Here is a 25,720-nt window from a genome sequence, read left to right as displayed (position 1 = left end):
ACACATGCTTCTCCTTCTTGTCCAATCGGTAGATGTATAATTATAGCCTAATTGTGTTATGTAATGTTGAGAAAGACTATAAAAGAAAGCTTGTAATAAACAGATTCAGAGTTCAGCTTGCAACCACATTGGTCGTGTGCTTTATCCGCTCCGCATGGAACCCCACAACTGAGTGATCCCAACACATCCCCAGTCCCAGATTTCCCCCAAACCGTCTGCCCTGAAATGTCCAGCCTTCTACTGGAACTTTTAGGGAAGTAAAAGTTGCTCCATTAAAGAGACAAAAACACAGCAGTTTGTTGCTTTAACTGGAGATAACAATCACTTCAGTTCAAACACAGCACTGGCTTGGTTTAGATTAAATGTAAAACGTTTATTGGCAAAAAGAGAGAAGATTCTAAGTGAATTCAAGTGTAAGGGAGAAAGTCAAAAATGGTTACAAGCGAATAAAAGCGAAAAATGCTTTCTAATGACTTCAATCTTGGTTCAAGGTAAGATTCTTACTACACTTTCTTCCAGTAAAATGGCTGACCACACCCTGGGTCAGAATCTCGTACAAAGTCCAAAATGTTCAGTTCCTTTGTCATCTTAGGTGAAAATATAACAGGATTCTTTGTCCCTCTCTTTTATAATCCTGTGAACTTTTGAAATGTATCCTTCTCAAAGTCCAGTGCACCTGATGTGAGGAAAGGTGCCATTGAGTTTGGAGGAGGGTTCCATGCTGGTTTCTTCCCCACTGGTGCTTCCTACAATGCAAATTGATCTGTCCCTGCAACCTCAGATATGCCAGTATTTATTAATTATCTGTGATTGCAACTGGATGGAGGTCTTGGCTTTTCCTTTGTCTGGAAAAACCTGTTTTCACACTCCCCCAACTTGTCTGATTTAAACACAATTTAGTCCCCTATTTCCTTCATATTTGTATGGTCCTTTGGGCATTTACCATACATATATCATGCAAGAATATTAATGATTAGTGTGTTATGGAACCATTGGAACAGATTACCATAGGATGTGATAAATTTCCATCACTTGACTTTTTTTTTAATTAAAATTGGATTTTTTTAAGACATGCTCCAGATATAGTTGTTGGCTTGGCTTGATGCAGAAATCACTGAAGTCTTTGGCTTGTGTTATGCAGAGATCAGACGAGATAATCACAGTGGTCCAAACTGGTCTTAAGTCTACAAAATGTTTAAGAAATTGCCAGAAAATAGACATGATTTTCTGCCAATGAAAATGATGGAGAAAAAGGGGTAGCAGAGAATATTATTAACCTCCAGACTTGCTGAGGCTACTTTTCAAAAGTGAAGGGAAAATCCTACGTCAAGTAAAATTGCTTATCTTTGTACATTCCCCATCAAAATATCCACATGGCTTGGTGGAAATATGCAGGGTCAGTTTTCCAGGTTAGATAGCTGAGGAAGAGAGCTAATGACTTGCCAAAAGTTATAATTAGTAAATTTGTAGCAAATCTGGCACAAGACACACTGGTCGTTGAGGTGGCAAGATCTATAGAGTTTATACACTAGAGCACAGTGACTCTTAGAAATCTGTTCAGATCTCTGCCCTTAGTAAAATGTATGTAATAATTCATAACCTCATTTGTAAAGTGGTTTGATGGCTACAGGTGAAGAAGCAGTAGGTGAGTCCAAAATACTGGCATACAAATCAATGGAGTAATTTGGTGTAGAATACTGTAATTCACTCCCTTTCAGCCTAATTTTTCACTGCCATGCACCTTTTGTGGACATTTATAGCTGTGTAAAATGAGTAAAAGGTGGGTGAAATATGCAAGGCAGTAGAGAATTCAGGCCCAGTATTTTCAGTGACATAATTTGATAGGTTAACTAAAACACTGTGGCCTAATGGGTTTATCAAAGGCTTTGGAAGCAGGAGACCTGGCTTCTAGTTTTGGATTTGATGCTTAATTTGCTATTGCTATTTAGTGAGTAGTGAAAATAGACTTTACTGTTCACACTTTCATATCTAATTGACATACATGGGGAAAGAACAAGAATATCTTGTCAGATGTGCACTGAAAGTGTAAGTGCTTAGCAGGAATTATTGTTAGCTTCACCACTTACTTTTTTAATTTAAATTGTTTATATTTTTTAAACTATCTTCATTTACCTGAAGAAACCAAAATATAAAACTTTATATAAACCTGGGAAATTCCGAAACCAAAAATTTTTGTTTCAAAAGTCAGTTATGATTTTTAGGTATAATTATCTATCACATTATTTATAAAATCCAAGCTCTTAAAATCTAATCCTGGTAAATACGACGAGCAAGAAATGTAAAAGTGCTTAAATGACTTAGGCACACTCTCCCTGTGTCCCACCCTCTCAATTCCTAAATTATTTAGGTGCTTTTTGCAAATCCTACCTATCATCATCATCATTTTAATATAAAATAAACATAAAAACTAAAAGAAAAAACACATTGGTGCAGAACATTGATGGCTGCATGATTATAATTTTGAAATAATAATATTGATCACTGTTGTAATAGCTTTTTCTAAATGGGGTAAACCAAGGCACAGTAAAGTTAAGCGACTTGCCTAAAGTTACCCAATTCAGTGGCAAGGTCAGGAATAGAAGCTGGGAGCTTTTGCTCTAAGTACACTGCTGTGATCACTAGACTACACAAAGGCCCCATTCAGACAGACACCTGTACTGGTGCAGAGTTCCAATGGCTTTAGTATTTCAAAGGCTAATGTGTTGTTGTTTAAAAGAGTAAAGGTGATGAACAGGTCTGTTACCCTGACATTGATCACAGAAATATGGTACAGCTGCTCTAAAATTCAGCCAGGAAGGCAGGAACAGATCATAAATCCATGTTGAATGGTATTAATTTTATTGAAAATGGATCTTGTTAAACAAACTTGATATCACTGTTTCATGAGACTGCAAGCTTTCTTGGTAAAGGTGCTGGACTATGTTGTACTTGTAAGCAATTTCACTTAGTACTGCAGGACATGCTAATTTAAAAAAACTAGCATTCTACAAAATCAGTGTAGTACATACTAAATTGATTAGAGGCTGGCTAACTGATAGATCATAAAATGTAATTGTTAATGGTGAATTGTTATTGAATATGTGTGTTTGTAGTGGGATCCCACAAGGTTTAGTCATTGGCCCAGTGCTATTTAATATTTTTATCCGTGGTCAGGAAGAAAATATTAAATGATCCTTGCTAAAGTTTGCAGATGACAAAAATTGGTCAGGGGATGAATACGAGGAGGACAGGTCATTGTTGCAGAGTAATCTGGGTAAATTGATAAGCTGGGCACAATCAAACAACATTCATTTCAATACAACCAAATGCAAGGCCATATATATGTAGGAACAAAGAATGCAGGCCATACTTACAAGGTAGGGAACAATATAATGAAAAACAGTGACTCTGAAAAGGACTTAGGGGTGATAGTGGCTAACTAAGTGAACCTGAGCTCCCAGTGCAATGCTGTGGCTAAGGAGGCTAATGCAATCCTTGGACATATAAATAGAAATTTCAAGCAGGAGTAGGAAGATTATTTTACCCATGTATGTGGGATTCGTGGTTTCTAGCATCCACACTTTTAAAAGGATGTTGAAAAATTGGAGAGGATTCAGAAAAGGGCCACAAAAATTATTTGAAGGATGGAAAACCTGCAATAGGGTGCGAGACTTAAAGATCTCAATCTATTTTGCTTGTAAACGAGACAGTTGACTTGATTACAGTCTACAAGTGTCTATATGAGGAGAAGATCTCTGATGGTAGAGGGCGTACTAATCTTGAAGAAAAACACATATCGGAGTACAATGGGTGGATGGTGAAGCTAGATAAAGTCCAAATGGAAATAATTTATGAATTTTATAGTGAGTTTAATTAACCACTGGAACAATCAATTAAGGGTGTGTGGTGGATTTTCCATCACTTAAAGTATTTTAATCAAAGCCAGTTGCTTTTCTAAAAGATTTCTAGCTCAACCAGAACTTATGGGCTTGATGCAGGAGCCACTGGATAGAACTCTGTAGCCTATGTTCTGTAGGAGGTCAGAGTAAAAGATCATAATGGTCCCCTCTGGCCTTAAAATCTGTTAAACCAGGAATTTCTGATAATGGTGAAATAGATTATTTTGAAAAGCTTATATAATGGTTCTGAATAGATTGTGTCCTAAATTAACATTTAGCCTCAGGGTAGAATTTTCAGAAGTACCTAAGTCCCATTTTCAACATTGACCGTAGGTCCAGATGTTCAAAGGTATTTAGGTGCCTAATTAGAATTTCACAAGCACCCAGGCACCTAACTCCTAATTAAATCAATGGGTGCTTGTTAAAAATCTCATTAGGCTCCTCTCTGCATCATTAGGATCCTAAATGCCTTTGAAAATCAGGCCCTAGACCCCTTTTTGAAAATGGGATTACAGCTTCTAAATCACTTAGGTACTCTTGAAAGTTTTACCATTGACTAGTTTACTACATTTTGTGCATGCATTCCATAAAATCACCATGTATATGATTACCTTAATACAGTTGATCAAATCTACTTTCCTTTTCTTTCTCCACAGCAATGTCTGACCGACAAGAGAGTGCTCTGATTGAGCTGATGGTGTGTACAATTCGACAAGCTGCTGAAGCACATCCACCAGTGGGCAGGGGGACTGGCAAGAGAGTGAGTTTTATTGAAATAGATGGTTCAGACCTTTGTATCACTATGAAATGTTTATATGTTATAGGTGTAGATATATTGTAATACTTTTGTCTGTTGAGTTTAGTGTGTGGATGGCTGGGTGATGTTGGTGGCCTGTGATGTGGTGGCCCCTTCTGGCCTTACACTCAATGATTCTGTGATGATACTATATTGATGTACCCTAGAACCATAGTGACAGATCGTTGCAGTTGACAAAAAATGTTATGGGACTTTTGTAACCACCTAATTGTGTTCTCACTTGAATTTTTTTTGGAGAAAAGTAATGGAAATGATAAATCTGAATACGTTTGAATTTTTTAAAGTTCTTTTGCATTCCTAAGTAATTAGGTAGTTGTAAAATTATATCTTGAGAAAAATCACTTTCTTCAGAATTTTAGACAAGGCATCTCATTTTTTTGGAATGCTTTTGTTGAAAATGACAGACAATAAATTTTATTAAAATATTTATAGAAAAATAATTCTTTCTTCTCTGGTTTTAAAAAAGCAAAGACAAAATTATTAACTGCTTTACTTAGGTAAGTATTGTCAAATCAGTTTGCAGCAGTACAGCAAATATGACAAAGAGTTCATAAATATTAATTATGTCAATATTCCTCAGCTTCACAGAATAAGATTCAACTAGGGGTCACCAAATGAAATTAATATGTAGCAGGTTTAAAACAAACAAAAGGAAGTATTTCTTCATACAACGTACAGTCAACCTGTGGAACTCTTTGCCAGAGGATGTTGTGAAGGCCAAGACTATAACATAGTTCAAAAAAGAATTAGATAAATTCATGGAGGAGATAGGTCCATCAATGGCTATTAGTCAGGATGGGCAGGGATGGTGTCCCTAGCCTCTGTTTGCCAGAAGCTGGGAATGAGCGACAGGGAAAGGATCACTTCATGATTACCTGTTCTGTTCATTCCCTCTGGGGCACCTCGCATTGGCTACTGTCAGAATACAGGATACTGGGCTAGATGGACCTTTGGTCTGACCCATTATGGCCGTTCTTATGTTCTTATCACTGTAGACTGTTGTTTAAATAGATCTTACAGTTCCATCAAATATTGCAACAATATTTAAGCACAGTAAGGATTTCCTAAGGTGATTTCCATGAGCCATAATGGAGTTAGAGAGGAATTTTCCTATTTCACATGGTTTTCCTGTTTAAAATTGGATTTTTTAAAAGAAACTGTTTCTGCCTCTCACAGAATTGATACAAATTGCTCAGTTAGAAAGGAGCATGCAGACTTTCCATTCCCCTACAAATCACCTGTGCTCATCAATAGACACCACTCACAGCCAGTTAACCTTACTTAACTCTGCCCTGGGTTGAAAAGACCACCTCTGTCCCTAAACAACACTCAGTACAAATAACAAGAAAATCAACACGACCAAAGACTGCTCACCTACCTACGGTACTGAGGGAATCCCATAACAAGTGCTCGGTGCCAGCTGCAACAGTACTGAAGCCATCCTCCATAGGTTCCCACTCAGCCCAATCTTTGATACTGTCAGTATCTCAAGAGTTTAGGTACCCTAAGGATCTGATAATACCTTCTGAGCCAGAGTCTCCTCTGTTAACAAGTGCTGCGGATTAGTCAGTTGTCAAGACTCTCTTGATCACCGATCCCGCTATCACCTAGAACACCACATTGCCCTCATCTACTCTGCAAGCTGAACAGCTATGAGTATGTGGAAGAGGACTCATCAGACTCTCAAATTTCAGGGCAGGTTTCCCCTACCTATTCTAGGACACATTGTTCTCCCTCCTATACTGACGTTGTCATAAACATACAGCTAAGGGTAGCATAAAATCCCTCCTTTACTTGTAAGGGGTTAAGAAGCTCAAATACCCTGGTTGGCACCTGACCAAAAGGACCAATAAGGAAAGAAGATACTTTCAAATCGGGGGATGTGGGGGGGAGGGGAAAGGGGTTGTTTGTGTCTTTGTTGTGCTCTCTTGGGACAGAGAGAGGGACCAGGCCAGAAAAAAACCCTCTCCTAAAACCCTACCTGAAATAAGCATCTAAGATTACAAAAATTGTAAGTAAAGCAAGGAAATGCATTAGATTATCTTTTGGTTTAGCTTGTGAATTTTCCCTATGCTAAGAGGGAGGTTTATTCCTGCTTTTTGTAACTTTGAAGTTGAGCCTAGAGGGGAATCCTCTGTGTTTTAAATCTTATTACCCTGTAAAATTACCTTCCGTTCTGATTTTACAGAGGTGCTTCTTTTACTTTTTTCTTTATAATAAAGTTCTTCTTTTAAGAACCTGATTGTTTTTTGGTGTCCTAAAAACCCAAGGGTCTGGTCTGTGCTCACTTGATTAACCTATTGGTTGGTATATTATACTCAAGCCTCCCCAGGAAAGGGGGTGAAGGGGCTTGGGGGGATATTTTGGGGAAATAGGAACTCCAAGTGGTCCTTTTCCTGAATCTTTGCCTAACTCACTTGGTGGTGGTAGCAATACCGTCCAGGGACAAGGAAGGGATTTGTGCCTTGGGGAAGTTTTTAACCTAAGCTGGTAGAAATAAGCTTAGGGGGTCTTTCATGTGGGTCCCCACATCTGTACCCCAGAGTTCAGAGTGGGGAGGGAACCCTGACATGGTGGCAGCGCGGTGGGATAATTTTGAACCAGAAGCACAGACCTCAGGATTTTAAAAACATTTTTTCTTTTGGCTGATTGAAAACCAGGGAGGTTTTTTTTAAAAGGATACTTTTTTTTTTTTTTTTTAAGCTGAGAGCAGCTGGAGGTTTTTTTTCTTTGCCTGGAGGCAAGGGAATTAACAAGCTGTTTTTTTTTTTTCTTTCTTTCTTTCTTTCTTTCTTTCTAGCTCTCGGGTTGGGTTAGGCTAGGCTAAACATAGGAAGGCTAGGATGACGTAAAGTGAGGTCCAAAAGAAACTAGAATTAGCCAGATTGGAAGCTGAAGAGAGACAGAAAGAACATGAAAGACAGATGGCCTTAAAGCACTTGGAGTTGGAAGCGGAGGAGAGGCAACATGCAAAACGCTTGGATACGGAATTAGAGCTGAAGCGCTTAGATCTGGAAAGGGCTAAGCTGAGTCTACCAGATAACCCTGACAATCCTTCTCCGGGTACCGCTCCCCATTCCAAAAAATTCCCCACCTACAAGGTAGGCGATGATACAGAGGCCTTCTTAGAAAATTTCGAAAGGTCCTGCCTTGGGTACAGCATCTCTACAGATCAGTATATGGTGGAGCTGAGGCCACAGCTCAGTGGACCCTTAGCAGAGGTGGCAGCTGAAATGCCTAAGGAAACATGAACAGCTACGAACTTTTTTTTAAAAAGGCCAGAATTACAATGAGGCTAGCACCCGAGCATGCCCGTCGGTGGTTCAGAGCCCTAAGGTGGAAACCAGATGTGACATTTTCCTGACACGCCTACCACATTGTAAAAAAATTGGGATGCCTGGATATCAGGAGCAAGTGTTAAATCTCTTGAAGATCTGTCTTTCCTAATGCAAATAGAGCAATTCTTAGGGGGTGTTCCTGAGGAAATAGAAAGGTACATCCTAGATGGGAAGCCCAAAACTATAATCGAGGTGGGGGAGATCGGAACCAAATGGGTGGAGGTGGCAGAAAAGAAAAAAGCTAGTAGCAGTTGGAGCGGATATCAGAAGGGACAACCCGAAACACCACCCTACCACCGGGGGCAGCCCAAGGCCCCACCAACATCCCAAGGAAAACCCCAAACACCTTATCGTCCCACCCCACCAGTCTCCAGCAACCCACCTTGCCCCAGTGACCAGTCAGCTGGGCGATGTTTTAAATGTAACGAGCTGGGGATTGTAGTTCATTACACCAGAATCACACCAAAGTTCCCCAGGCCCAGATGCTTCCCAGATACCCTCAGAGTGAAGGGAAACTGTGAGTGTGGGCGGGAAGAAGGTTATTGCGTGGAGGGACATTGGAGCACAGCTGTCAGCTATCCACCAATCCTTAGTGGACCCCAAATTCATCAACCCAGAGTCCCAAGTGACGATTCAACCCTTCATGTCCAACTCTTTAAACTTGCCTACAGCCAAGATGCCTGTCCAGTACAAGGGCTGGTCAGGAATGTGGACTTTTGCAGTCTATGATGATTATCCCATTCCCATGCTGCTGGGGGAAGACTTGGCCAACCATGTGAAGCTAGCCAAGAGGGTGGGAATGGTCACCCGCAGCCAGACTAAGCAAGCCTCCATACCTATCCCTGTACCAGAGCCCCAAACTGAGGTGGTAGAACCGGATCCCCTGCCAATGACTGCAACAGCCATAGTGGATCCAGTCCCAGAGACCCAACCAGAACCGGAATGGGCAGAGCAGCCAGCACTGAATCCAGCATTGAATCCCATCTACCACTCCAACGCCAGAGGGCACCACTGAGCCTGCACTGGCAGCAGCAGATAAACCTACGCAAGAGGCTCAGCCGGAACTTGAAATACAACATAGTGCACCAGTGGAGAGCGGGTCACAGTCAATGAAAACAACCCCATCACCTACATCTCTTCCAGAGGGACCAAGCCCAAATCCACAATCCAGTGAGGAACTGATGTCTCCAGCATCAAGGGAACAGTTCCAGGCTGAGCAGGAAGCAGATGAAAGCCTCCAGGGAGCTTGGACGGCGGCACGGCGCAACCCACCAACTCTCAGCTCCCGGTTTGTTGTAGAAAGAGGACTTTTATACAAGAAAACTCTTTCTGGTGGACACCAAGAAGACTGGCCTCCTCAAAGACAGTTGGTAATTCCAACTAAGTACTGGGTAAAGCTCTTGAGCTTAGCCCACGATCATCCTAGTGGCTATGCTGGAGTGAACAGGACCAAAGACCGTTTGGGGAAGTCCTTCCACTGGGAGGGAATGGGCAAGGATGTTTCTACCTATGTCTTGTGAGGTGTGCCAAAGAGTGGGAAAACCCCAAGACCAGGTCAAAGCCCCTCTCCAGCCACTCCCCATAATTAAGGTTCCATTTCAGCAAGTAGCTGTGGATATGATACCCACATGGCAGGAACACAGATAGCTGCCACAACCTATGCTATTTGGGCCTCCTCAGTGGCCTTGCTGGGAACTGTGGGTGTTCTATCGCCAACAGTTTACATTGCGGTCCTCGCACTACCGGAAGAAACAGAAAAGAGCCCATTCTCCTCACCCCTCTTTACCATCACCTAGGCCAGAGAGATCTTTAAGGAGCAAGAGGCAAGGGTTGATGAGGAGGTGACACCTCTTACTAATATATCCTACTTATCTCCTAATTAAGCTGTCATGTCTTCATCACCTTCTATGGCGGGTGACTTCAGGCAGTTTCAGGCTGTGATGAAGCAGATTGCTGACATGCTGCAGATTCCCTTAGAGGAGGTTCAGGAGTCTCACCATAAATTCCAGTATGTTACAAACTTCTACATCTATGAAGATTGCCATTCCAGTCAATGAAGCTCTTATGGAGTCTGTTAAGCGGGTTTGGCTAACCCCTGATACCACACCGCCTACCTATAAGAGAACAGATTCCAGCTAGGGAATCAGAGTTTGTTTTCTCACCCAGCTCCAAATTCCTTAGTAATGAAGGCCATTAATGAATAAGGCAGACAACATATCTAAAAGTCTACCCCATACAGTAAGGATCACAAGAGACTCGAACTTTTTGGTCATAAATCCTATGCTGCAGTTCAGAATAAAAAAAAAAAAAATAGTGAATCATCAGGTGATCATGGCCAAATACAACTATTTAAATTATAATAGTTTCAATTATTTTATTGCGCATCTGCCAGAAAAACATCTGGACAGTTTAAGTCCATTATATAAGAGAGTCAGTTCTTAGCAAAGACATTGCTCCAGGCCTCCTTGTTTGCAGCAGATACTGCAGCATGGCCGGTCTCCAGTGGAGTGGTCATAAGAAGAGCATCTTGGCTACAGCTGTTGAGCTTTACAAGAGAGGTTCAGAGTACTATCAAAAATCTCCTTTTTGATGGTTACAAGCTCTTTGGGGACTTGACGGATATATCTCTCCACACTTCAAAGGACTCAAGAGCTACACTGCAACCCCTAGGGATTTACACTCCAGTAAATAAAAGGATATTTATTAGGTCTCAGTTGACACAAAGAGCATGCCCATCCATATTCAACATATTGTAGACCTTCTGAACCTCTGTCCAAGAGACCAAGATACACAAAAAAGAAACCTCTTTTGGCTACAGCTACATCATCTTAGTCATCCATGTCCTCCAAGTGACAGTTTTGATGGCTTGGTCAAGAGTCTGAACCGTCCAACTGACAGGGTCTTACAGCTGCACCATCTTACACCCTTCCGTCCTTTTGGATGCCCTCTCTCCCATTTTCAGGATGCATGGGAACATATAACATGGAACAAATGTGTTTTGGAAGCCATAACAGCTGATTACACTATCCATTTCAAATCTATCTCTCCTACCCATTCCCCCTCCCCATCCCTCTTCAAGGATTCCTCTCATGATCAGTTGCTAGAGCAAGAGGTGACCTGTCCTCTACATTTAGGAACTATAGAACCAGTTCCTGTGGAACACAGGGGATTCTATTCAAAGTACCTCCTGATTCCCAAAAAGAATGAAGGGTGGAGGCTAATTTTAGACCTCAGGTCTCTAAACAAATGTGTAAAGCAACAAACATTCAGGATGGTGACACTTGCAGATATAATTCCGTAGTTAGAAGTAAGAGATTGGTTTGCAACTCTCAACCTAGAAGACTCATTTTAATGTTGCTATTCACCCTTCACTACAGGAGATTTCTTTGTTTTCTAATAAACAATGAGCTCTACAAATACAGGGTGCTCCCTTTTGACCTGTCTTCAGCACCAAGGATATTTTCAAGCAGTAGTTTCTGTTTACTTACGTCGTTTGGGTATAATCATTTCCCCACGCCTAGACAATTGGTTGATCAGGGACAGAGCATATCAGGAAGTGTTGACGTCAGTAAAGAGTACTTGTTCCCTGTTTCACAGCTTGGACCTTCAAATTAACCTTGAAAAGTCCTTTTTGACTCCTCTACAGCATTTAGATTTCATAGGAGTTTCCCTGGCTGCACTGACAGGCAGAGCATAGCTACCATCCAGCAGATTTCATGCATTAGCAAATCTCATCTAAAAGATTCTGGGTGGTTCTCAAGTAATAATAAAAGATTGTCTTCAGCTGCTGGGACACAGGTCAGCTTGTGTCTTTGTAGTGTGCAGCATGTCAGATTACACCTCCGAGGTCTACAGGGATGGCTTTGAATGGATTACAAACCAAACAAATGCAGTTTAGGCAGATTAATGTCTGTACTCCAGTGGGTTCCTCACTCACGCATCTGGTGGAAGTACCAAATCAAAACCTGCACAGATGGTCCATTCTTGTAGATTCCCCCTATCATAGTGATATCACATGCTTCATTTTTGGATTGTGGGTAACATCTGGGACCTCACAAGGTTGAGGAAAAATGGACACTACAAGAGTAGCTTCTCTACATTGATCTTTTGGAATTGAGAGCCATCAAAAATGCTTGTCCACACTTTCTACTGCTAATCAAATCAAAGTCTGTAAGGATAATGACAGAAACAAGGCATGCATGTATTATAGCAACCATTAGGACGGTGCACATTCCCCATCTCTCTGGGCTGAAGTGATAAAACTCTGAAGTTGGTGCATAGCTAACCACATATTCATTTCAGCTTCTTGCCTCCCAGGTATTGAGAACGCTATCGCAGATGACCTCAGCAGACATTTCTTTCAAAGTTACAAATGGGAACTGAACTTCTGAGTCCTCCACAAGATATTCTCAGCCGGGAGGGTACTCTGTTTGCCATGGCAGCCAACGCAAAATGTATCAGTCTGACAGTCCATATCCCTATGTCCACACCTTTTTCAAGACTATGAAAAATTTTGTACAAACTACGCATTGTAAGGTATCATCTGAAAACTCCTGATTTGCTGACCATTATTGTCCTGGTCAAATATGTATGGCAACAGCGTATGTAAAGTTATAAGATTCTACTGTATGCTATTAAGACATATTCCAAATCTGGGGAAGCAGCCACAAACCAGTTCCTCGGAGACAAAAGGCAAACTGATGCCTCAAGTAGTGTCAACAAAATGAACTATCGTCTGTTTAAGCAGCCATTCTTTGGCAAGAAAAAGGATGTGAGCAAGAAATTTACAAAGAAACAGCTGAAGGTTCCTGTCCCCACAGACTTTGTCTCCTAAACCCCAGCTGGAGATGATTCTCAAAGGAGAGGAAAAAGTATAAAGAATGAAGAACAGACGCCCCAAATCATTTCTCCCTTCATCTCTACTCACAACATTGATAACACTTGAAGGACAAAGGAAGCATCATTGGATTGGGGAAGGATCCTGGCAGAAAGGAATTCGGCCAGTAAGACTGCAAGAACATGTAGTGAGAGAGACTTTTGCTTTGAATTCACTTAGCTTGTTAAGTTAGGTATTAATTGCATTTCACCTTTTATTTCTTTGTAACCAATTCTGACTTTTATGCCTCATTACTTGTAATCACTTAAAATCTACCCTTCTCCAGCTAATAAACTTGTTTTATTGTTTTATCTAAACCAGTGTGCTTGGACAGAAGTGTTTGAGAAAAATCCATAAAATGGCAGACTTTATATGAGCTTGTATTGTCCAGGAGAGGGCTGTGGAGTACCAGATAGACATTTCTGGGGAAAGTTTGGGACGGAGTGTTGCCTTGCAGTGTAATTCAGGAGTGACTGGCCATAGCACTCGTACAGTGTATCTGGAAATAATTTACATGCTGGAGGCTGTGTGTGGGCAGATCAGGAGTAGTTGCTCTCACAGTAAAGCAGTGTAAAAGGCACCCCAGGTTGGAGAATTCAGAGGATACAGCTGTTCAACAGCCCAGATTGTACCCTGGAGAATGTCACAATTAGGTAGTGCTCCATGTGATACAAAACATTCTATTCATCTCATGGATGAAAGGACTTTTCTACGTGTATCCATTGACACTGTTACCGTTAAAGGTTCTCAACAAGATGAAACAAGATCGAGCTAGAGTCATATTGATTGAACCAATGTGGCCCAGACGGGTCTGGTATCCCTACTTGATCAGACTAATTTCTTGCCTTTCCTGGAGGCTTACAATCAGTCCTTGCCCACTGACCCAAGATCCTGGTTGAACACTTCACTCCAACCTGCAGATTCTGAGGTACCAAGCATGGTTCCTTGATGGTTCTTGGCAATAGAGATATCCTGTTTGTCAGAGGTGCAACATGTTTTATTAAATAGTAGTAGAAAAGAATCTACAAGAAATACTTGCATCCCAGAAATGGAAACGATATTATCTTTGGTGTAACCATCATCAGATTTTGGCTACTCACTCTCCTTTTCCCAGGGTATTGGATTACCTATTGGAACTGAAAAATCGGGGCTTTCTGTGAATTCCATTAAGGTTCACTTAGCAGCAGTAAAAGCTTTTCACATACCCATAGGAGGTTTTTCACTCTTCACTCATCCAACTACAGCAAGATTCCTAAGAGGTGGAGCAAAAAGTATGTGATCATGTGATTTAACGCTATCATAATTCAGATGTACAAGAGAGCCAAATTAAGGTTGCCATGCTGCCTGAATGTGGGGGAGGAGCAGTGTCTCTCAGGCTCACAGCCAACGGAGACAGACAGTAGCAGACAGAAGATTAGCTGCACTTGTCTACTCTGGTATGCTCCCTCACCGAGGTTGCAATGAGGTGTGTAAACCTTGCTCCAGGCAGGAAGGAGTTAAGTTGTTGCTCTGGGCTTAGGGTGACCATATGTCCCGTTTTGGCCGGGACAGTCCCTTTTTTAAGCCCTGTCCCAGCTGTCCTGACTTTTTTTTCCAAAAGGAGGCATTTGTCCCATTTGCTCTTGCTCACTTGATCAGTTGGAAAGAGCAAACAGGACAAATGCCCACTGTTGTCAAAAAAGTTGTGTGTGGTGTGGAGGGGGTAAGCAGAGATGCCAGATCCTCATGGGGGAGGCAGGGCTGTGGGGGAAGCAGTGTTCCAGCATGTATGGGGGACCCCTTATTGCGCAGGGGGGGCCATCAGGGTTCCAGCGACTGGGCAACTGCCTGGCGCGCAGTGGGGGGTGACAGGATTACACCAACGGGCAATAGCAAGGGGTGCCCTTGGGCGAGCAGCTGGGGTGTCCTGTTTTCTCTTTGGGAAATATGATCACCCTATCTGGGCTGGAGTGGCCCGATCCATTCCACACCTGCAAGTCATATCGAGAGTGGAGGAGGAGCTAAAGAGGAGGGGAAGCTCAGCTTCACAGAGGATAACTCTGGGAGCAGAGCACTGAGCTTCCCAGCTCACAGGGAGAGGCCTGGCAGCAAGTAGAGCCTGTTCCCTTGCCTAAAAGAAAACCCCAAGTCCCATAAGGTGAAGGGGGCTGAATCATATTCTTTATGCTGGTCACCCAGCAGACTATGAACTGGATTGCACCCCATCCAAGGCCCCTCTGAAGGAAGAGAGGCTAGAGGCCCAACTGGGACTGACTCGAAATTCCTTTTCCTTCGTTTATTTTCCTGCTTTATTTTTTGTTGGTTGTGTTCCCAGAAGGGGTGAGCATCCAGAGAGACTCAGCTGGAGGGTTGAGTCTTTGTCCCCTTCAGAATGATTCCACTTGAGTGACTGGACCTGGAGTCAGTATAGAACCCCATTAACACCTCAAGGGGGCACTGTTGAAACACCAAAACCCTGACAGAGGTCCATAAATTAGCCTGACAGAGCAGGAGGAGGAAAATTGTGGGCAAAGACCGCCTTGTAAGACCCAGGGTCTGAGTCCTTTCCCAAGTGATGTAAGCAGAGAGCCCAATGAGCAGCTTCTGCCAGTACAGAATCAGAATACTGGACTTGTGATGCAGTTACCATGTTTATCCATGGGCAGCTGTTCAGAATTTTAACTTCTTAACTGGAGAATTGTCCCTGTGAGTGCCAGTGGGCGTGGTGAACCCCATAGAATGTTCCACACGTGGGACTGGAAGGAACCTCCTGCGTCATCCATTCCAGTCCCCGACTGTCATCGGTAATACAACCTTATCATAAACTTATCAAGATCTATCTTAAAACTAGTTAGGTTGTTTTCTCCACTACTCCTGTTGGAAAGCTGTGTCCAGTTCTGATGCCGACAATTCAAGAAGAATTTTGATAAATAGAGGGTTCAAAGAAGATCCATGAGAATAATTAAAGGATTAGAAAACATGACTTATAGTGATAGATTCAAGGAGCTCAGTTTGTTTACTTTAACAAAGAGACGATTAAAGGGTGACTATAAGCACCTACATGGGGTCTATAAGCACCTACATGGGGAACAACTATTTAATATCGGGTTCTTCTGTCTAGCATAGAAAGGTCTAGCATGATCCAATGCCTGGAAGTTTAAACTAGACAAATTCAGCCTGGAAGTAAGGTGTAATTTTTTTAACAGTGAGAGTAATTAACCATTTGAACAATTTACCAAGGGTCCTTGTGGATTCTCCATCACAGGATTTATAAATCAGGATTAGATGTTTTTCTAAAATATATGATCTAGGGATTATTTTAGGGAAGTTCTATGGTCTGTGTTATAGAGGAAGTCAGACTAGATGATCACAATGATCCCTTCTGGCCTTGGAATCTATGAATCTGAATCTGTGAACCTCACTCTTCTGATGGTTAGAAATTTTCTAATTTCCAGCCTAAATTTGGACTGACTGTGTATGAGAATAATAATTAAAATTTTAAACTAAACTTTATCAAACTTTGTCCTGTGCACTAGATCACAGTATGGATTACTTCGTAACACAGGTATGAACTTTTGAAAATAAGAGTGGAAAACCAGCTGTTGTGACTCTTAACACTGTGAATCTGGTTCTCTGTGCATTTTTGAAAAAATAATTAAAACATTTTCAAACAGTATCTGGTATTTCAGATAACTAAGCCAATGGAAAATAAGTTCTAGATTCAATGCTTAACTTGCTCATATTTTTCCAGCTTCTTTGTCCTGCTTCACCTCAGTGCAAAGTGGCCAGAGTCTGTTAGTGAATATGGCCATAAAAGTTACCTTAAAAAATGAGATTGATACTTCATATCTGGCACTCATTGTCCATGTCACGTGGTTGCATTCTGTTTGGGTTTCTTTTTCAACATTCAGATATGAAATTTTAATAATAATAAAAAAAGAGAAATTCTCAGACTTAAGTTAAGATGAAGTTATGGATGAGAGAATAGATCGTTAATTTGAGGGTAAGACACATTACATGCATGCTGTAATTATCTCAAAACGAGCATTTCAAAACCAGGAATTTCAGAGTAAAGGTCAAATTTAAAATAAATCCAAACATATGATACCATTTGAGGGCTGAGATAAGATTGTTTTTATGCCATGACTGTGCATTTCCATGCCCTGAAGTGTTTGTTTGAAGGAGCACTTACTTCATCTGTTACCTAATGCAATTGTGCCTCAGCTTCCCTCCACTGCTAAAGTACTTTGGCCCTTCAGCCAAACAAAAAATCCTCCTCTTCCAGGATAAAGTATCCTTCGCCACATGGTCAGAGGCTCAGTAGTCTCTGCCCGCCCTGGGCTAACCAGACCTTTCCCCTTCAGTTAGGGTGATCAGATTACATGAACAAAATATCGGGACACATGGGGGGCAGGTCTGGAGTGCCACCGAAGCGCAAAAAAAAAAAAAAAAAAAAGCCCTGAGCCAGAATATTGGGACAAATGGCGTCCCGACCATACATCCGTCGGGACGTGGGACAAACGACTGAATATTGGGATGGTCCCGATTTTATCGGGATGTCTGGTCACCCTACCAGGGCCTTCACTGTGACTCACTGGGCTCTCAAGACTGCCATTCACCAAGTTGCTGGGGGCTGGCTACCATGGCCCACAGAACAGTGGGGGCAAAAGACGTATCTGGCTCCAAGACTAAGCGTGATAAGTTTATGGATGGTATAATGGGATAGCCTAATTTTGGCAATTAATTGGTGTTTGACTATTAGCGGTAAATATGCCCAATGGCCTTTGATGGGATGTTAGATGGGGTGGATCTGAGTGACTACAGAGAATTCTTTCCGGGTGTCTGGCTGGTGAGTCTTGCCCACATGCTCAGGGTTTAGCTGATTGCCATATTTGTGGTCGGGAAGGACTATTCCTCCAGGGCAAATTGGCAGAGGCCTTCAGGGTTTTTCGCCTTCCTCTGCAGCGTGGGGCACAGGTCACTTGCTGGAAGATTCTCTGCACCTTGAAGTCTTTAAACTATGATTTGAGGACTTCAGTGGCTCAGCCATAGGTTTGATACAGGAGGGGGTGAGTGAGATTCTGTGGCCTGTGTTGTGCAGGAGGTCAGACTAGATCAGGGGTCAGCAACCTTTCAGAAGTGGTGTGCCGAGTTTTCATTTATTCACTCTAATTTAAGGTTTCGTGTGCCAGTAATAAATTTTAACATTTTTAGAAGGTCTCTTTCTATAAGTCTGTAATATATAACTAAACTATTGTTGTATGTAAAGGAAATAAGGTTTTAAAAATGTTTAAGAAGCTTCATTTAAAATTAAATTAAAATGCAGAGCCCCCCCGGACCAGTGGCTAGGACCCGGGCAGCGTGAGTGCCACTGAAAATCAGCTCGTGTGCCGCCTTCGGCACACGTGCCATAGGTTGCCTACCCCTGGACTAGATGATCATAATGGTCCCTTCTGACCTTAAAGTCTATGATTCTATGATAGTCCACAATAACTAATACATGGTATCATAGAATCGTAGGACTGGAAGGGACCTCGAGAAGTCTTCTAGTCCAGTCCCCTGCACTTAAGGAAAGACTAAGTATTATCTAGACCATCCCTGACAGGTGTTTGTCTAACCTGTTCTTAAAAATCTCCAATGATGGAGATTCCACAACCTCCCTAGGGAATTTATTCCACTGCTTAATCACCCTGACAGGAAGTTTTTCCTAATGTCCAACCTAAACAGTCCTAGCAGCGATTTAAGTTTGTTGTCCTATCCTCTGAGGTTAGAGAGAACAGATTTTTCTCCCTCCTCTTGTAGCAACCTTTTATGTACTTGAAAACTATTATCATGTGTTGTTTTCCTCCACCTCCGCGCCCCCCCCCCCCCCCGGTCTTCTCTTCTCCAGACTAAACAAACCCACTTTTTAAATCTTCCATCATAGGTCATTTTTTCTAGACTGCTAATCAATTTTGTTGCTCTTCTCTGGACTTTCTCCAATATTTCCACATCCTTCCTGAAATGTGGCACCCAGAACTGGACACAATACTCCAGCTGAAGCCTAATCAGATTGGAGTAGAGTGGAAGAATTTCTTCTTGTGTCTTGCTTAAAACATGCCTGCTAATACATTCCAGAATTATATTCCCTTTTTTTGCAACAGTTTTATGCTGTTGACTCATATTTAGCTTGTGATCCACTATGACCCCCAGATCCCTTTCCACAGTACTCCTTCCTAGGCAGTCATTTCCCATTTTGTATGTGTGCAACTGATTCTTCCTTCCTAAGTGGAGTACTTTGCATTTCTTCTTATTGAATTTCTTCCTATTTACTTCAGACCATTTCTCCTGTTTGTCCAGATAATTTTGAATTTTAATCCTATCCTCCAAAGCACTTGCAACCCCTCCCAGCTTGGTATCATCTGCAAACTTTATAAGTGTACTCTGTATGCCATTATCTAAACCATTGATGAAGATATTGAACAGAACTGGACCCATTTTGATATGCCCTTCCAGCTTGACTGTGAACCACTGATGCTTACTCTCTGGGAATGGTTTTCCAGCCACTTATGCACCCACCTTATAGTAGCTCCATCTAGGTTGTATTTCCCTAGTTTATGAGAAAATCATGAAAGATAGTATCAAAAGTCTTACTACAACATCTACTGCTTCCCGCCTATCAAGAAAGCTTGTTACCCTGTCAAAAAAAGCTATTAGTTTGGTTTGACATGATTTGTTCTTGACAAATCCATGCTGACTGTTACTTATCACCTTTTTATCTTCTAGGTGTCTGCAAATTGATTGCTTAAGTAATTGTTCCGTTATCTTTCCGGGTACTGAAGTTAAGCTGAATTGTCTGTAATTCCCCTGATTGTTCTTATTCCCCTCTTTATAGATTGGCACTATATTTGCCTTTTCCAGTCCTCTAAAATCTCACCCATCTTCCATGGCTTTTCAAAGATAATTGCTAATGGCTTAGATATCATCTCAGTCAGTTCCTTGAGTATTCTAGGATGTATTTTGTCAGGACCTGGTAACTTGTTGACATCTAACTTGTCTAAGGGCATGGCTACACTTACAGATGTAGATCGTTTTGAGTTAAACCAGCCTTCATAGAGTGCAGTAGGGAAAGTGCTGCAAACTGTCCACACTGACAGCTGCAAGCGCACTGGCGTGGCCACATTAGCATCTCTTGCAATGGCCACAGAGAGCAGTGCAATGTGGTAGCTATCCCAGCATGCAAGTGGCTGCAACATGCTTTTCAAATGAGGGGGGGGGGAGTGTGACAGGGAGTGTATTGTGTGTATGTGGGGGGAGAGAGTGGGTTTTTGGGGGGCAGAGTGTGTGTCAGCATGCTGTCTTGTAAGTTCAGACAGCAGCAGACCCCCCCCTTCCCTCCCCCGCCCCTCTCTCTCACACAGCATTCCACAGTAATGGTTGCTTTGTCTTGGAGTAGATAAGCATGCCAGCTGTCAGAAACAGAGCTTTCAAAGGGCATATCCGCATTCCTGAAGCGATGACTAAACAATGACAAGAGTGGCCACTTGACTTAAGGGGATTATGGGACGTTTCCGGAGGCTGATCAGAGCGCAGTAATGCAACACCTCGTTCACACTGACACCCGGGCATTTCAGCCAATGCACACCAAGCGTTAATCTTCTCGCCGAGGTGGAATACGAGGAGCACTCTATATGCCTTGCCAGTGTGGACGGGTAGTGAGCTAGGGCGCCCGGGGCTGCTTTAATGCACTCTAACTTGCAAGTGTAGCCAAGCCCTAAGTAATTTTTATTTTGTTTTTTCCCTATTTTAGCCTCTGATCCTACCTCATTTTCACTGGCATTCATTAAGTTAGATGTCTAATTGCTACTAAAGTTTTTGGTGAAAACGAAAAAGTCATTTAGCACTTCTGCCATTTCCACATTTTCTGTTATTGTCCCCCCCCCCCCCCTTACTGAGTAACGGGCCTACCCTGTCCTTAGTCATCTTCTTGCTTTTAATGTATTTGTAGAATGTTTTCTTCTTACCCTTTATGTCTCTAGCTAGTTTAATCTCGTTTTTGGGCCTTATCCTTTCTAATTTTGTCCCTGCTTTCTTGTGTTTGTTTATATTCATCCTTTGTAATTTGACATAGTTTCCACTTCTTGTATGATTCTTTTTTTGAGTTTCAGATCATTGAAGATCTCCTGGTTAAGCCAGGGTGGTCTCTTTCCTACGCAGTGGTATAGTTTGCTCTTGTGCCCTTAATAATGTCTCTTTGAAAAACTGCCAACTCTTTTGAACTGTTTTTCCCCTTAGAATTGCTTCCCTTGGGATCTTACCCACCAATTCCCTGAGTTTGCTAAAGTCTGCTTCCATAAAATCCATTACCTTTATTAGTCTTTTTTTCCCCTCTTACCATTCCTTAGAATCATGAACTCTCTCAATAATTTCATTATCACTTTCTCCCAACCTGCCTTCCACTTTGAAATTCTCAACCAGTTCCTCCCATCTGTCAAAATCAAATCTAGAACAGCCTCTCCTCTAGTTGCTTTCTCCATCTTCTGAAATAAAACATCTCCAATATATTCCAAGAACTTCTTGTATAATCTGTGCCCTGCTGTGTTATTTTCCCAAAAGATGTCTGGGTACTTGAAGTCCCCCATCTCCACCTAGTCCTGTGCTTTGGATGATTTTGTTAACTGTTTATAAAAAGCCTCATCCACCTCTTCTTCCTGGTTAGGTGGTCTGTAGTAGACCCCTACCATGACATCACCCTTGTTTTTTTACCCCTTTTATCCTTACCCAGATATTTTCAACAAGTCTGTCTCCTATTTCCATCTCAACGTCAGTCCTAGTGTATACGTTTTTGATATATGAGGCAACACATCTTCCCTTTTTACCCTGGACATACTAATTTTCAGCTTCATTTTTCTCAGAGACCATCAAATCAATGGAACTTCCACTCATGGGAAAAGACTTACTGGTGCCTTCAGGCCCCCCAGGGGGCACTGATCAACAGATCAGGACACACAGATATCATCAACTTCCTTGCACATTTCTAGCAAAAAAAAAAAAAAAAAAGTCAGGAGTCTGGATGTTTCTCTCCCTTTCTAGACGTCCTGAGAAAAGAATTTCCTGCACCAGTTGCAAAAGTTATGTTGTTACAACTCAGGGCATTGGAAGTTGTGCGGTGATTTCTCCTGTCTGATTATTCCAGTCTACTCAGTCTGCAAGAATGACTAGAGTCTAAAATGGGGATATTGATTGGCTTGTTGAAGGTCGGCCACATTCCCGGTGACCTTGGCTATCTGCCTTAGACCCAGAATCTACCAGTGCCATATTGATCACATGGACTGGGACTATGAAATTTTAGGGCCCAGGACCAGCAGCAACTCAGGAGTGCCTATAATGGTACACCGTGTAAGGGAATATACTAATATGTTTTGGGGTGTTTGCAGTAGAAGCTGATAAGGGGTTCAATTTGGGTCATTATCCATTCTAGCCCTACCACTGGGACAGATCCTTCCTAGCGGTATGCCTATTGAATCCCTGCCTGACTTCTTACACCAAAGCCAGGCATCTTACTGACTAATGCCAGGAGGGACTCTGGTCTGATCTAGACGCAAGTCTTAAGACCTCCATGACCCAAGGAACTTGGAAGGTGGCCCGTCTGTGGACCTGAGTGGAGCTGTTGAGCAGAGTCCCTGCTCTGGGTTTTCTTGCACCCCACTTACTATGACTCAGTGCACAATGCTGTGGCCAATAGAAGTAATGCGATCCTTGGAGGCATAAACACGAATCTCGAGTGGAGAGGTTATTTTACCTCTGATTTGGCACTGATGCAACCGCTGCTGAAATACTGTGTCCGGTTATGGTGCTCACAATTCAAAGAACGATTTTCATAAATTCAAGAGGGTTCAGAGAAGAGCCATGAGAATTATTAGAAGTAATGACTTCTAGGGATAGACTCAAGCTATTTATCTGAACAAAGAAAAGTTTAAGGGGTGACTTAATGACAGACTATAATAGTTACATGGGGAACAAATATTTAATATGGGCTTTTCAGTCTTCCAGAAAAGGTCTAACACAATCCAATGACTGGAAGATGAAGCTAGACAAATTCAGACTGGAAATAAAGCTGTAAATTTTTATAGTGAGAGTAATTAACCATTGGAACAACTTAGCAGGGATCATGCTGGATTCTCTATCGTTAACAATTTTTAAATCAAGTTTGGATGTTTTTCTAAAAGATATGCTCTAGGAATTATTTGGGGAAGTTCTATGGCCTGTGTTATACAAGAGGTCCGATTGGATGATCACAATGGTTCCTCTGAGGGCCAAATGTTGGTCCCATTATAGGCAATAGCAAAATTTTCATTGACTTCAGTATTGCCAAGTTTTGGCCCCAAAAATGGGGGATGTATGGAAACAATATCACAATGAAAGAAATGAGGTTTTCCCTTAAGGTAACTGGAGTTCTTACTGCATTCCCATTCACATGCTCTTCATCCCTGATGATCTCTTTTTTTTCTTCCTTCCTTCCTTGCTTTCTTTCCATTTTGAATTAGCTTCCACTTTTGGGATCTTGACCCTTCGATTTATTATTGTATTAATGACATTAAGACATTTAATTATTTTATAGCACATTTTTCCTTATTTTTACAGGTGTTAACTGCAAAAGAAAGGAAAACTCAGATAGATGACAGAAACAAATTGACTGAACATTTCATTATTGCGCTTCCTATGTTACTTTCAAAGGTACAGTTTCACACAAAATATATTCTTTACTGATAATGTATATAATGTTTTCATTCTGTAGTATAGACATTAATTGTTTTTCATTTTCTTTGTTTCAATAATCTAGTATTCTGCTGATGCAGAGAAAGTAGCAAACCTTCTGCAAATCCCCCAGTATTTTGACCTGGAAATCTACAGTACAGGCAGAATGGAGAAGGTATGGTACACTATGCAGGCACTCTGGTGCCTTTCAACTGACTGATTAGTCATGTTCATAATAAATGGCTACATTTGGAATAGCATGTAGTAATCTTTTACTGCTTTGATCTATTGCTTAACATTCTCTTCTTGAGTTTCATTGTTTATGTAATATTCTATGTAATGTGAAAACTGACTTTTTTGTCTGATCCACAGCATCTGGATGCCTTGTTAAAGCAGATTAAGTTTGTTGTGGAGAAGCATGTAGAATCAGATGTTTTAGAAGCCTGCAGTAAAACCTATAGCATCCTGTGCAGTGAAGAATATACCATTCAGAATAGAGTTGACATAGCCCACAGCCAGCTGATTGATGAATTTGTGGACCGATTCAACCATTCAGTAGAGGATCTGCTGCAGGAGGTTTGTTCTTTTAAAATTAACCTTGTTTTATCATCTAGATTTTCATCTTTGATCTTTTGTCCATTTTGTAATATCCATTGTAATTTCCTGCATCACCATCAACTGCCTGATGAGTTGTCATGTGCATTCACAATAACACATTGCTCAGTTGTAAATCATGTAAATCAATAGAGCAAATGAGGTGACCTCCATAGAAGAGTAAATGAAAAACTTCAACTTCAAAGGGGTATAATTACATTTCAGTTAATATTTTTTCTAATTAGGTGTCAATCTTTAATCCTAATCCCCTAACCTTAACTCTAACCCTTTCTGTCTTTCTTTCTATAGCAGTAGCAATCAGAGACAACACATATAGGTTAGGCATTGTGCTAGGTGCTGAAAAATAATTGACTCAATGAAAGACAGGTAACACTGGTCTACAATTTTTGAGAAGTTGTCTGCTTCAGAGATAAAATGTGCTATTTATTATGTATTTTGATGTGCTGAATTCAAATATGACAATTAAAACAACTGATTGGCTACTGTTTCTAAGATAATTAAGTTTTTACATTTTATGTCTATGTATATTGTGTAGATAGTAGAGTTTTAATCATAAATTGTAAACCTAGGTCTTTTCATGTGTTTATGGTTGCTTTACATGATAATATTTCACCTGTCCTGTTTATGTAACACTTTAAAAATCAGCAAAAGGGTTATATAAATAAAATGTATTATGAAACAAAAGGCAAAAAACTATTCTGTACATAGTTTAGTCCTATTCAGGGTCTACTCGGCGCTTCTTGGCTTGTCTCTTGTATTCATTAAATGGAGCATCTCTTGTCACTGTCCAGCAATAGTCTGCAAGCATTGATGGGCTCCATTTGCCCTGATAGCGTTTCTCCATTGTTGCAATGTCCTGGTGAAATCGCTCGCCGTGCTCGTCGCTCACTGCTCCGCAGTTCGGTGGAAAATAATCTAGATGAGAGTGCAAAAAATGTATCTTTAGTGACATGTTGCAACCAAGGCTTTTGTATGCCTTGAGGAGGTTTTCCACCAACAACCTGTAGTTGTCTGCCTTCTTGTTTCCGAGAAAATTGATTGCCACTAACTGGAAGGCTTTCCATGCCGTCTTTTCCTTGCCACGCAGTGCATGGTCAAATGCATCATCTCGAAGAAGTTCACGAATCTGAGGACCAACAAAGACACCTTCCTTTATCTTAGCTTCACTTAACCTTGGAAATTTTCCACGGAGGTACTTGAAAGCTGCTTGTGTTTTGTCAATGGCCTTGACAAAGTTCTTCATCAGACCCAGCTTGATGTGTAAGGGTGGTAACAAAATCTTCCTTGATTCAACAAGTGGTGGATGCTGAACACTTTTCCTCCCAGGCTCCAATGACTGTCGGAGTGGCCAATCTTTCTTGATGTAGTGGGAATTCTTGCACGACTATCCGATTCGCAGAGAAAACAGCAGTACTTTGTGTATCCAGTCTGCAGACCAAGCAAGAGAGCAACAACCTTC

At 41.4% G+C, this 25,720-nt stretch overlaps 1 protein-coding gene across 1 annotated transcript in view; it reads left to right on the top strand.

Annotated features, from left to right (window-relative positions):
* STAG1 (STAG1 cohesin complex component) overlaps positions 1-25,720 on the top strand; it is a 393,382-nt gene that overhangs the window by 236,229 nt on the left and 131,433 nt on the right. Inside the window, exons 17-20 of the mRNA XM_065411120.1 lie at positions 4,556-4,659; positions 23,533-23,625; positions 23,732-23,821; positions 24,019-24,222. Coding sequence (XP_065267192.1) covers positions 4,556-4,659; positions 23,533-23,625; positions 23,732-23,821; positions 24,019-24,222 — 491 coding nt within the window. The remainder of the gene's footprint in view (positions 1-4,555; positions 4,660-23,532; positions 23,626-23,731; positions 23,822-24,018; positions 24,223-25,720) is intronic.

This window comes from Emys orbicularis, chromosome 9 (genome assembly GCF_028017835.1).
Source record: "Emys orbicularis isolate rEmyOrb1 chromosome 9, rEmyOrb1.hap1, whole genome shotgun sequence".
NCBI lineage: Eukaryota > Metazoa > Chordata > Testudines > Emydidae > Emys > Emys orbicularis.
This window is presented reverse-complemented; position numbering and strand designations above follow the sequence as displayed.